This window comes from Erythrolamprus reginae, chromosome 2, assembly GCF_031021105.1.
Source record: "Erythrolamprus reginae isolate rEryReg1 chromosome 2, rEryReg1.hap1, whole genome shotgun sequence".
Taxonomy (NCBI): Eukaryota; Metazoa; Chordata; class Lepidosauria; order Squamata; family Dipsadidae; genus Erythrolamprus; species Erythrolamprus reginae.
In genome coordinates this window covers 110,763,743-110,776,853 of record NC_091951.1, presented here as the reverse complement: position 1 = coordinate 110,776,853, position 13,111 = coordinate 110,763,743, and the positions used below count along the sequence as shown (strand labels likewise).

At 40.2% G+C, this 13,111-nt stretch overlaps 1 protein-coding gene across 2 annotated transcripts in view; it reads left to right on the top strand.

The window, feature by feature from the left end:
• The window catches only part of CNOT6 (CCR4-NOT transcription complex subunit 6), a 73,037-nt gene that overhangs the window by 55,940 nt on the left and 3,986 nt on the right, over positions 1 to 13,111 (top strand). For both annotated transcript variants that reach the window (XM_070739162.1, XM_070739163.1), the window contains exons 9-11: positions 2,354 to 2,508; positions 5,530 to 5,760; positions 7,583 to 7,785. In XM_070739162.1, coding sequence (XP_070595263.1) covers positions 2,354 to 2,508; positions 5,530 to 5,760; positions 7,583 to 7,785 — 589 coding nt within the window. The remainder of the gene's footprint in view (positions 1 to 2,353; positions 2,509 to 5,529; positions 5,761 to 7,582; positions 7,786 to 13,111) is intronic.

Genomic DNA, 13,111 nt, shown 5'->3' with positions numbered 1-13,111 from the left:
GGCACTTGAAAGGCACAGGTTGAGACATCAAGACCTGCCGGAGAAGGTCATTGATACCATTCAGGCTGCTCGACGTCCCTCGACCTCCAGGATATACCAGGCCACATGGGCGGCCTTCTGCACCTTTTGTGACAAGGAGGGCAAGAATCCCACGGGAGCATCGGTAATTACGGTGCTGGAATTCCTGCAAGCTGGAATAGACCGGGGTCTAGCCCCTAACACGTTGAGGAGACAGGTGGCAGCACTTTCTACCATGATTCAAATACCAGAGGCTCGTTCGCTAGCTCACCATGCGTGGGTAAGAGACTTTATACGGGGAGCCTCAAACTCACATACACCACCGGTACGCAGATTTCCCTCTTGGGACCTATCACTCGTACTCAAGGCTTTGACAAAACCACCTTTTGAGCCTTTGAGGTCAATTCCACTTAGGCTCCTTTCCTTGAAGACAGCCTTCTTAGTAGCGGTCACATCGGCACGCAGGGTGTCAGAGATTTCAGCACTCTCGGTGAGACCGGACTTATGTATATTTTACCCGGACAGAGTGGTGCTCCGTTTGGATCCGTCGTTTGTTCCCAAGGTGAATACTCTATTTCACAGGAAACAGGAACTTATATTACCGGACTTCTGCGCACATGGAGACCATCCATCCGAATTAAGATGGCATAAGGTCGATGTACGGCGAGCTATAAAGATTTATATCAGGAGAACTGCAGAATTCAGGAAGTCAGAAACCTTGTTTGTTTCCTTTGCACAACACAGGATGGGACTTGGACTATCTTCCAAATCGATAAGCCGTTGGCTAAAGGAATGCATCATGGAAGCCTACAGAGCGGGAGGTCACGACCCTCCGCAGGGCTTAACAGCTCATTCTACCAGAAGTGCAGCCACATCGGCGGCCTGGACGACACAGGCCTCTATAGAGGACATTTGCAGAGCTGCTACCTGGGCGGCACCTACGACATTTATTAAGCACTACAAGTTGGACTCATTTGCGTCTGCTGAGGCAGCGTTTGGTAGACGGGTGCTACAGAAAGTGTGTGCATCTCCAACGTCCCAGTCCAGACCTTCTCCCTCCCATGGGCAGTAAATCTTTGGTATATCCCATGTTGGACTCTCCTTCCAGATGCAGTGGAGAAGACCCGTTGTACCTACCTGAACGGTCTTCTCGATGCACTGGAAGGAGAGTCCAAACCCACCCGACTAGTTGAAGTTCAGAGCCGTCGGAGATGGGAAGTTACAGTTATTTGTATTAATAAAATTTGGTTATCCTCTTACACCTTTTCCTCGTTTTTAAAACTGGGGCTCATGGGAGCAGTAAGGGGGCGGTAGCTAATTTTATGCTAATTATAACTCAGTCTCTACCAATAGGATTGGTTTATTACCCATGTTGGACTCTCCTTCCAGTGCATCGAGAAGACCGTTCAGGTAGGTACAACGGGTCTTCTTAAGTAGAGATGCCACTGTACATTTCCAAATCCCTAAATTATATCTTACTTTGGTTATGAAGCTATCAACATACTGAATTAATATATTGAGTTCTGCCCACTGCATTATACAGTACTGATGCTCTGGCATTCACTAAGTATTATTTTCAAGGATTCACTAAAATAATTCTGTAACATCTAATAATTCACTTGGTTCTCAAATGATGTATTCAAGATAATATTATTTGCAAAATGAAGTGTTTCTGTTTTTAAAGAAGACTAAATATATATATCAACTGTTACAATTAATTATAACAATTACAAACAGTACTTTTTTTTAGTTTGGACCAGACTACAATTTAGTTTGGTCTTTTTTTAGTAGGAATAAGTAGAGCCTTCTTCAACTCCCAGTGATTTCAAATTGTTTTCTTGGCAATACTTTGGAGCTGGTTGGCCAGTACAGTACAGTACTTGTTTTTGTATTTTTTACTTTATTAACTTTATTAAATTTGAGCACAACTCCAAACTTCCTTGTAGAAAAGCTATTTACTGCATACATTGGCATAAAACATCTTTAAAAATTTATATAGATTGAAAGTGAATGCTAGCAGCCAAATGCTGTCATCTCAGTGCGTATGTTGATAACCTGGTTATTTGTTTCATTCTGCCAATGAGTCACTCTTTTTTGCCTACTCAGAAATTCAGCCTGAGTGACCTTTACTTATGTATGACGTAAACTATCACTTCATTGCTCTGTCTATATTTAATACATTTAATTATCAATTCTTTACATTGTCTGTATGAAATAGATATTACATTTCATGATGTCATTTCTATATTTTAAAAATTAAGTAAATAAGATGCGGCAAGTATCTTTTTTTTTTAAAGGGAGATGACGTCTTTGTTTTTTGCTGTGTTCTTTTAAGGTTCACCTTGGTTCAAAAACATACTGTTGAATTTAACCAATTGGCCATGGCAAACTCAGAAGGATCTGAAGCAATGCTGAACAGAGTCATGACAAAAGACAACATTGGGGTTGCTGTGCTGTTAGAACTGCGAAAGGAATTAATAGAAATGTCATGTAAGTTTGTTGTTAATCTAGTAGTAGATTGGATTGATTCATTTCACACACATGCACACACACACACACACACACACACACACACACAAACACACACACACACACCTACCTACCTTGGTAGGGAAAAATCATTCAGAAGGGCTGTAAAAAAAACCTCCAAAAGATGAATGACTTTGAAGTGGCACTTTGAAGCTTGCTGCGTTGTGATTGATTTAAGAATGAACATTTATTTTATAATACTTTTCTATTCTAGCCCTTACACGTAATCCTCATTTGACAATCACAATTGTGAGCAGCAAATCAGTCATTCAATAGTTTTTAAGTGAAACTGCAATTAGGCTTACAATCTTTTGCTTCTCTCTCCCCCCTATCCTTTTCTAGGCCTGTAAATGTCTAGCAATTTATTTTTTTCAGTCCCAGTTGTAATTGTGAACAGTCACTAAACAAGGCAATCACTAAATGAGGGCTACCTGTACTGCTATTTACAACAGGGCTAGTTAGAAGTGAAAAAACCCCTGTCCTTTAAATATCAGAATTTCCCAGCTTTCAATATTACTAAAAGAGCAAACCTTCAATTCTTGTATCAAAGAAAAATATTTCATCTGACCCAACTACAGCTGACAATCTTACCAAGTACACAAGACGTGGCTCCACATCTAATTTTTGCAATACAAAAGACCCTTTGATGTCATAAAATTGAAAATAAAAATGTAAAATGAATATTCCTGTGAGTTATTGCAGCTTGTTTTTCATTTCATCATCTTTTCATATTTCTATGTACCGTATTTTTTTAGAGTATAAGATGCACCTTTTAACCCCTAAAAGAGGTGAAAACTTGGGTGCGCCTTATACATTGAATGCAGCTCCAACCATCCCACCCTTTGGTCTTTGCCTGCTAGCAATTTATCTCCTTGCAGCAAACAGAACAGAGCCTGTTAACTGATGGTTGCTTCCCAACTCTCAGCTGATTGAGGCTGCAGACAGGCTACCTGTTAAAACTGAAAGTGAAACTAAAGCTGCAAGGAGGCAAATTGCTGGCAATTTTTTTTGTGCTAATCAGACTGCTGAAACTGGATGCAAGGAAGTAAGTCAATAATTATAAACGTCTATAGAATGTTCACATTCTTAGACTTATTTTTAAAGACTGCTTTATTATTGTCCCATACAACCAAATGAAAAAACTTTTTTAAAATAAATGATTGATTTGTAAAGGCCTGGTGCTATTGTATCTTCTTTTAAATAGCAGAGAATAATGTATACTTCCAGAAAGCCACATCAATTTTAACAGCATCTGTACAAGTATAATCTGAAATGTAACAGTCTCCTGTTTTAGTATTAAGATAAGGCAGCTGAGTTAAATCCTGATTTAGTTATGTTTGGAATACAGCGATCCCTCGAGTTTTGCGATCTCGATCTTCACGAAACGTTATATCGCGATTTTTCCCATCCGATGACGTCACTCTCTTCCTTCCTTTCTCATCTTTCTTTCTCTCTCTCTTTCTCTCTCTTGCTTCTTCCTCTCTCACACTCTCTTCCTCCCTCTCTCATCTCTTTCTTTCCTTCTCTCTTTTTCTCTATCTCTCCCCTTCTTGCTGGCGGGCGGGCGGGCGAGCGGGGGCATCAGCGAGGAGCCGGGGTTTCCCCTTTGCATGGGCGGCGGGGAAACCCCGATCTTCGTCTGCTCGCTGCTGCTGCTGGGCAGCCGCAGCAGCAGCGAGCAGACGAAGATCCGGGTTTCCCCGCCGCCCACGCAAACTCCACCATCTGCGCATGCGCGGCCATGGAAAAAGGGCGCACATGCGCAGATGGTGTTTTTACTTCCGCAACCCTACATCGCGAGGGGTCTTGGAACGGAACCCTCGCGATAATCGAGGGATCACTGTAGATCTATTTAAATAATTGGGAGGAGTTAGTACGATTTCATTTAAGAAAACTTTCTAGCATTAATATACTGCCTTAATGCACATTTCTCTAATTCTGTGCTATTTCTGTGGGTCAGGCACATATGCACAGAAATACACAGCAAACAGTGTATATCATCTGTACTGTTTGCTCTTTGCTGGGAGGCAGATTTTCTCTCCCCCCCCCCCAAAAAAACCCCTAAGGTATGTTGTATTCTCCGAAAAATACGGTATGTTTTGTTAATGTCTAATGAAAATTACGTTATATGTTAAACACTAAAAATGTACAGTATTTCTTGTAACTATGTAAGGAGGCCACTTTTGAATTGCTTTATAAAAAAACCCCACTGATCCCTTGTACTGTTAGAGGAGAACAGTTTTCTTTGGTAGTGCTACAACAGATTCTTCAGTTATTCACACAAAAGAGCAACCTGAATAAAAAGGGTTGTAGAACAGTTTATTAGCATTTAGTCCTGCCTCTAAATAACATGGCACTTTCTTTTTTATTTGTGAAGGTATCTCTTCTGCAAGGGAGACCATTGTCTATTCATGGGAGTCATTGTGTGACTTAGAGATCTGATATTCTCATATTTTTGTTCCTGTAGGGAGTCTCTGTAAAGAGAAAATGTAGAAGTTACATTAGAAGATAGAGAGTTCAAGCAACAATGAGGGTCAGGTTAAAGATATGCTGCGGTCCTTTTCTATTACTACTATCCCTTAGAGGGTGTATAATTACTGATTAGGCTTAAGTTTGTTTGGGGTTTTTTTCCCACTTACAAAATTATCACATGTTGCCTCTGATTTTCAGAGTAGACAGTGCAAAGACTAAAGGATCATATTGACTACATAACAGCAGCAGTTGTTTTAAAGAAAGACAATTTGTGTGCAGACTATCACCGTGTGGCTTTTTGTTCTTGTGTTCGTAATGTAATGCTAATTTTTCTTTTTTTTTATGGTAAAATGGCTAGCTAGCTAATGAATCCTGGTTAATTTCCATTGGCAATCTCAATTTAGTTGCCCAGAAGTAGGCTGGAGTGAATTAACCATTGAGATTCATAGGGTGCAATTCCATTCTTGCCATATTATACGTGGTTTTTTTTTGTTTTTTGTTTTTGTCTAGCTGGCAAGCCACACTCTGTAATGGATAAACAGCTGATTCTGGTAGCGAATGCACACATGCACTGGGACCCAGAATATTCTGATGTGAAGTTGGTTCAGACAATGATGTTCCTTTCTGAAGTAAAGAACATAATTGACAAAGCCTCACGGAATCTCAGGCCTAGTGCTTCGGGGGAACATATAACAATTCCACTTGTACTGTGTGCAGATTTGAATTCCTTGCCAGATTCTGGTAAGCAGATACATATTCTAATTAATTATTAAAACAATAATATTACTGATTAATTTTTTGTACTGTCTAAAAGAGTTTACCTTTTATTTATTGAAATACCTCTGAAAGTGTAGGATGGATTCCTTGCTGTTAGTTAGGACTTAAGAAACTTCAAGCTGCTAAGGTATTCTTGAGCACACTGTTTTGCAGAAATGATTAGTTCTGAATTCAGGTTCAATTAACGCTTCTAAAGAATAAAAAGGCAGAGGGTACAGTAGAACATTAAAATGTAAGAGGTGCCATAATAATTGTTCTGTACATGGTTCAAAATTTAAAATTGTGATTAGCAAAGGTTCAAAGCACTCTAAATTCTCTGCTTGACCATCACTTGATCAGGTTCTGAGTTAAGAGGACATTTGGCAGTTCTGTGTTAGCAAAAACTTCAGAAGAGAAGGATTTCTGACAGTCTCAAAATGGGTGAACAGTGCAGTCAGGCGGTAGGGAAAGCAAGTAGGATGCTTGGCTGCATAGCTAGAGGTATAACAAGCAGGAAGAGGGAGATTATGATCCCGCTATATAGAGTGCTAGTGAGATCACATTTGGAATACTGTGCTCAGTTCTGGAGACCTCACCTACAAAAAGATATTGACAAAATTGAACAGATCCAAAGACGGGCTACAAGAATGGTGGAAGGTCTTAAGCATAAAACGTATCAGGAAAGACTTAATGAACTCAATCTGTATAGTCTGGAGGACAGAAGGAAAAGGGGGGCATGATCGAAACATTTAAACATGTTAAAGGGTTAAATAAGGTCCAGGAGGGAAGTGTTTTTAATAGGAAAGTGAACATAAGAACAAGGGGACACAATCTGAAGTTAGTTGGGGGAAAGATCAAAAGCAACATGAGAAAATATTATTTTACTGAAAGAGTAGTAGATCCTTGGAACAAACTTCCAGCAGACGTGGTTGATAAATCCACAGTAACTGAATTTAAACATGCCTGGGATAAACATATATCCATCCTAAGATAAAATACAGAAAATAGTATACGGACAGACTAGATGGATCATGAGGTCTTTTTCTGCCATCAGTCTTCTATGTTTCTATGTTTCTATTTAATTAAGGATGGTTTTGTAAAGCTTTTTATGGATTTAGCGTTTTGTATGAGATTTTTGTTCCAATTTTTCTCCACAGACATTCAAGGTGACATATATAACCATTCCTCCTTCAGTTTTCCCTACAGTAATAATATTGTCAGTTAATTTGGTGAGCTCAAATGACTCTCCCAAAATGACCCAATAAGTTTCTATGGCCAAGGGTGACTTGAATCTAGGTCTGTCTAGTCTAAGTCCAGCATCTTAACTAATAACAGCTAATAAATTTAGTTTCAATTGAATCTCTCTGCACCTACTGGAAATTTTTCTAATCTCTGATATGTAGCATTGACTATACTGACTTTCAGTAAGCGTTATAGTATTGGTGAAGTGGAAGAATTTTGAAGATTGAAATTCGATATGAATACTAAGTGCTGGTTGTACTTGATTTACAATTGCAATTGAGCCCAACATTACCATTGCTCGTTTTATTAGCTTTTGGCTCACAAACATGTAGAATATCACTGTGTCTTTAATTTAGTTGCTTTGGTGCAACTAATGCTTATTGTTGTATAGAAAACAAAAAATACGATAAGCTTCCAAATATTTCTAGCTTCTTTCTCACTAAAAAGCAGTATAAAAATGAAATGTATGATAATATTTTCCTTTGGCCATGATGGAGCAATAGTACTGAAATGAACAAATTTGCTTTTTTATTAATAGTTGTTTTGTTAATTTACATTGTAATAGGTGTGGTTGAATATTTGAGCACTGGTGGCGTAGAAACAAATCATAAAGATTTCAAGGAACTGAGGTATAATGAAAGTCTCACTAACTTCAGTTATAATGGGAAAAATGGAACTACCAATGGAAGGATTACTCATGGTTTCAAGTTGAAGAGTGCCTATGAGAATGGTTTAATGCCTTACACAAATTACACATTTGATTTCAAGGTAAGCTTGATTTTACACGGAGATTATGATTCCTTCAAACAAATTCCCATTGCACTAATGTTGCTTTAAGGTTTATGTAGTTTAGTGCGGAAAATCGAAAACACATTATGAAATGTGAAGTCAATTATGGTAGGAATTAGGCATGTGCAGGCTGAGTATGTGCAGGGCTTTGGAAATTGAAAAGAAAGAAAGAAATAATTTCCTGTTGTAATTATCTATAAGTGTCCCCTAAGGTTCTGTTATTTCATATGTATATGAAGTAACTGGAAATGATCACCACAGGATTACAGCTAGTTGCGGTTAACATGTTTATTTTTATTGTTCTATAAATTCAGGACATCTCAGAAAATCTTGAACATTTCCAGATTGTTTGGGAGAACAAACTGAAACTAAACCAGGACAAGACATACCATATTTTTCAGAGTATAAGACACACCAGAGTATAATATGCACCCTAGTTTGGGGGGAGGAAACTAGGGGGAAAATATGCCTACGAGGTATTCATCTGGCTAGCCTCCTTAGTCTGGTCAGTTTCAGCACATTATTTTATCCCCTGGCTAGAACTGGAAAAAAACCTTATTTGGAGCGAGTAGCAATGAAAAAAAGCCTGCAAAAGACTTAGGGCTGAAAAAAACGTTCTTCAGAGAGAGTAGCAATTAAAAAGCCTGCAGGCAGGTAAGACCTGGGAAGATCGTTAGCACCTCGTTAGGGCTAGAAAAAACATTCTGCAGGTAGAATAGCAATGAAAAAGACTGCAAGCCAGGAAACTCATTAGCTCCTCATTATGGCTGGAAAAAAAGCAAGCTTCATTCAGAGTATAAGACATACCCAAATTTTCAGCCTCTTTTAGGGGGAAAAAAGATGCATCTTATACTCCGAAAAATACGGTATTTGTTACTGAATGTGGGATATGGACTTACAATTTTGAAGAAACACTTATAATGAGTGGGATGGAGTGGCATTTATTCTTAAGGCCCAGGGACGTCATGAGGTTATCCTATTTAATTCATCATTGATGAAGGAACAATCATATAACATAAGTGATTGTGTGGATCTTTTATCATTTTCATCTGATAAATCAGACCTGTCCCTGTCTGGTGAGAGAGACCTGGCTTTGGTGACTCATCTCCTATTGACCTCAAAGAAGCACTTACTGCTTATCTTGCCAGAGCTACATTTGACACTAGCGATTAATTCCGCTTTCTGTAGATATAACAGATGGCTTCAGGAGATGAAGCAAGCTCCTTTCTTATTACAGCTTAGAAGGGGCTCAGAAAATACCTGAGTTTTTATTTGCTTTTAAAAATAGGGTATAATATTAAAAGGGCGGGGGGGGGGAGATTGGGGGGAACCCTCCCCCCCCACAAGTAAGGAATTGACCAAAACGCATACACATAAAATCTTTTATTTCTTCAATTTACATACCTGTGTATCTCACTTTTCTGTGACAACTAGGCAGGTTGCAGTAAAACAAATAAAATACATAAAAACCCATAGTAGCCAGCATAATCTAACCAAACATTCACATAGGCTAGGCTCCAGAGCAGTAGTAGGATTCACAGTTTCTGTGGCCGTGGCTTGGTGGGCATAGTGTGGCTTGGTGGGCGTGGCTTGGACATGGCAGGGGAAGGATACTACAAAATCTCCATTCCCAGCCCACTCCAGGGGAAGGTTTCTGCAAAATCCCCATTTCCCCCGATCAGCTGGGATTCGGGAGGCAAAGAATAGATGCGGGCAGGGCTAGTCAGAGGTGATATTTACTGGTTCTCAGAACTACTCATAATTTCCACTACTAGTTCTCCAGAACTGGTCAGAACCTGCTGAATCCTATTTCTGCTCTGAAGCCAAGATTTCAAGGCTTTACAAAAAGCCAGGAGGTCCAGAGCCAATCTAATATGGGGGAATGATGTTCAAAAGGGTGAGTGCCACAGCGAAAAAGGCTCTCTTGGGCCCCTCTAGCCATCTACTTAGAGGAGGGGTCCCCAATCCCCAGTCCGTGGAACGGGACCATACTGCATCATGCCAGAAACCAGGCTGCGCAAACAAAGCCCCATCAATGGGATTCAGGCAACACACGAAAGCACACCCCTTCTGATCTACGGAAAAACCTCTCTCCATGAACTAGTCCCTAGAGCCCAAAAGGTTGAGAAATTGTTGCTGCTCCACTCCAGAGCTCAGTAAAATCAGTAATTCTTGATAAAGGGAGAATTTACATTTTGTGTCTATGTATAATTCAAGAATATATTCCCAGTTTTAAATCATCTTGATGTTTGTAACAGTACAATTATAAACTTAATGAATATTAAACCAGAATTTGATGACAATGGTTCAGAACCAGATCATATGACTGTCATCTATTTTATTCTTCTAAAACAGATAGACAGCCAGGAGGAGTTTGTTAGGAGTTTGTTGTTACAATGTTTAATATTTTTGTTTTTAAACACCCTTGTAAGCTGCCGAGAGCCATTAAGTGGATATTCATTTTTTGAATATATAAACTCCAGATTAGGAAATCTATTTATGACTAATACTCTTACTTCATATTATCTCATTGTTGCTTCTCTCATGTCTCTTCTCCTTTCCTATATTGATTTTGGGGGGAAAGCCTTTGGCTTAGCAAGGTTCAAATAATGGATTCTGAATAATACGATGGATGGTTTTTTTGTGCCATATTGCTTCAGGGCACCATTATTATTATGTGCATTGCTTAAATATTGGTATTTCTGAAAAACTGCTGGTACTAGTGTACTATGAAAGATGCTGACAAATGAGAAATTGGTTTAGCCTCCATTGTCTCACCTACTGTCTAGAATTATCCGTAGATAAGCAATCTGGTGTTCTCCAGATATTTAGGCCCCAACCATTATTGACAGGGCTGTGGCATTGTGTACATTTTAGTTCTAAGCATTTTGAAAACGTCATATTCTGTCCCAAGAAGTAGAATTGAACTTCTTCTAAACCAGTAGCATGATTTCTGTTCTGCCTCTGGGAGCAATAAGCCTCACTAATTCTGAAGGCCTTAGTATGGATCTCACATGCCATCTTTTGAGATAATGTGAATGTGTCAAACCAATATAGATTCTCTGGCTACTTTTACATTACATCACCTTGCTTGTCTAGACGTTGTGGTTTTTAAAAATCTTTTTGAAAAAGGATATTGTAACCATTGCAATTTGCCACAGATATCTATCCCACTAGTTTCACAACTGAGTTTATAAAGTGATTTCAGTGTCATCTGTGGCAACTACAGTGGTACCTCATGATACGAACCCCTCGTCTTACGAATAACCCGAGATATGAACCCGGGGTTCAGAAAATTTTTGCCTCTTCTTACGAACTTTTTTCTTCTTACGAACCCGCTGCCACCGCCGAGAAGCCCCGCCGCCCGGCTGTCGCTTTTTGAAACAGCCGGGGGGCTTCCCAGCGTCCTCCTGAATCTGAATGCCAAACCCGAACTTCCGGGTTCGGTGTTCGGGAGGCCGGCGAGAAGCCCCCTGGCTGTTTTAAAAGGTGACAGCCGGGCGGCGGGGCTTCCCAGCGGCCTCCCGAACACCAAACCCGGAAGTTCGGCAAAAGTTCGGGTTCGGGAGGCCACTGGGAAGCCCTGCCGCCTGGCTGTCACCTTTTAAAACAGCCGGGGAGCTTCTCAGCAGCCTCCTGAACCCGAATGCCAAACCCGAACTTCCGGGTTCAGTGTTCGGGAGGCCGCTGAGAAGCCCCCCGGCTGTTTTAAAAGGTGACAGCTGGGCTGCGGGGCTTCCCGGCGGCCTCCCGAACACCGAACCCGGAAGTTCGGCAAAAGTTCGGGTTCGGGAGGCCGCTGGGAAGCCCCGCAGCCCGGCTGTCACCTTTTAAAACAGCTGGGGGGCTTCTCAGCGGCCTCCCGAACCTGGAAGTTCGGGTTTGGCGTTCGGTGTTCAGGAGGCTGCTGGGAAGCCCCCCGCTGTTTCAAAAGGTGACAGCCGGGCGGCGGCATTTTTTTGCATGGTTTTTTTTTTTGCTGCACGGATTAATTGACTTTACATTGTTTCCTATGGGAAACAATGTTTCGTCTTACGAACTTTTCGTCTTACGAACCTCCCCGGGAACCAATTAGGTTCGTAAGACGAGGTATTACTGTATAGCTTATTTTCTTCTCTCCACACCAAAATATCACACTATATTTTATGGTGCCATAAACCTGATCTTATTTTCCTGCAAACAACAGTCTTTCTCTCATTGTAGATTAAATCCTTTGATCAAGATTTATTTATTTATTTATTTATTAAATTTGTATGCCGCCCCTCTCTGTAGACTCGGGGTGGCTCACAACAGTAATAGAAAAACAATGTACAATACAAATCTAATAAAACTAAAAACCCATAATTTAAAAAACATGCACACAACATACCATACATAAACAATATAGGCCTGGTGAAGTTATCTCAATTCCCCCATGCCTGACAGCAGAAGTGGGTTTTAAGGAGTTTACGAAAGGCAAGGAGGGTGGGGGCAGTTCTAATCTCAGGGGGGAGCTGGTTCCAGAGGGTCGGGGCCGCCACAGAGAAGGCTCTTCCCCTGGGACCCGCCAAACGACATTGTTTAGTCGATGGGACCCGGAGAAGGCCAACTCTGTGGGACCTAATTGGTCGCTGGGATTCATGCGGCAGAAGGCGGTCCCGGAGATAATTATCAGAAGGTAATTGATCAAATTCTTCTTATGAAGTTGGCACCAGGAGTCTTCGGAGAGGGGCGGCATACAAATCTAATAAATTATTATTGTTGTTGTTGTTGTTATTGTTGTTATTGTTATTATTGTTATTATTATTATTATTATTATTATTATTATTATTAACATCACAAATATAAGACAGTAGATCTTTTTAAAATGTCCTGTATTTCATCCTACTTGCACCTGCAGTGGTAGCTCTTCTGATGCTGCCTATGCTACACCAGATAGCTATGAAAGTATGGCAAAAACCATCTTCCCTGGCTCATGGTTCCAGATATTTAAATGGTTTTTTATAATTTTATACCTTTTCTATTCAGTAGTTACGTGAGCCGATTTATTGTGCACATTAGCTGTGGATACAGAGAACTGTAAATTAAATGTTACAGGCAGAAGGGGATTGGAGTGACAAACTGATAGTTACAAGCAGTGGAAACTAACTCAGCAATGCCACATCTGATTTCAAACTATAGGAAAACATATATTGGAGTAGGCATTTTTCTATGTCTGAGAACTCTGCACAGGCCAGCCACGTAAAAATACACCCATGGATATTTTAACCTGAAATTAATGTGTTCATACAAACCTATAGTTTATTAATGAAAAGATATTTACGCA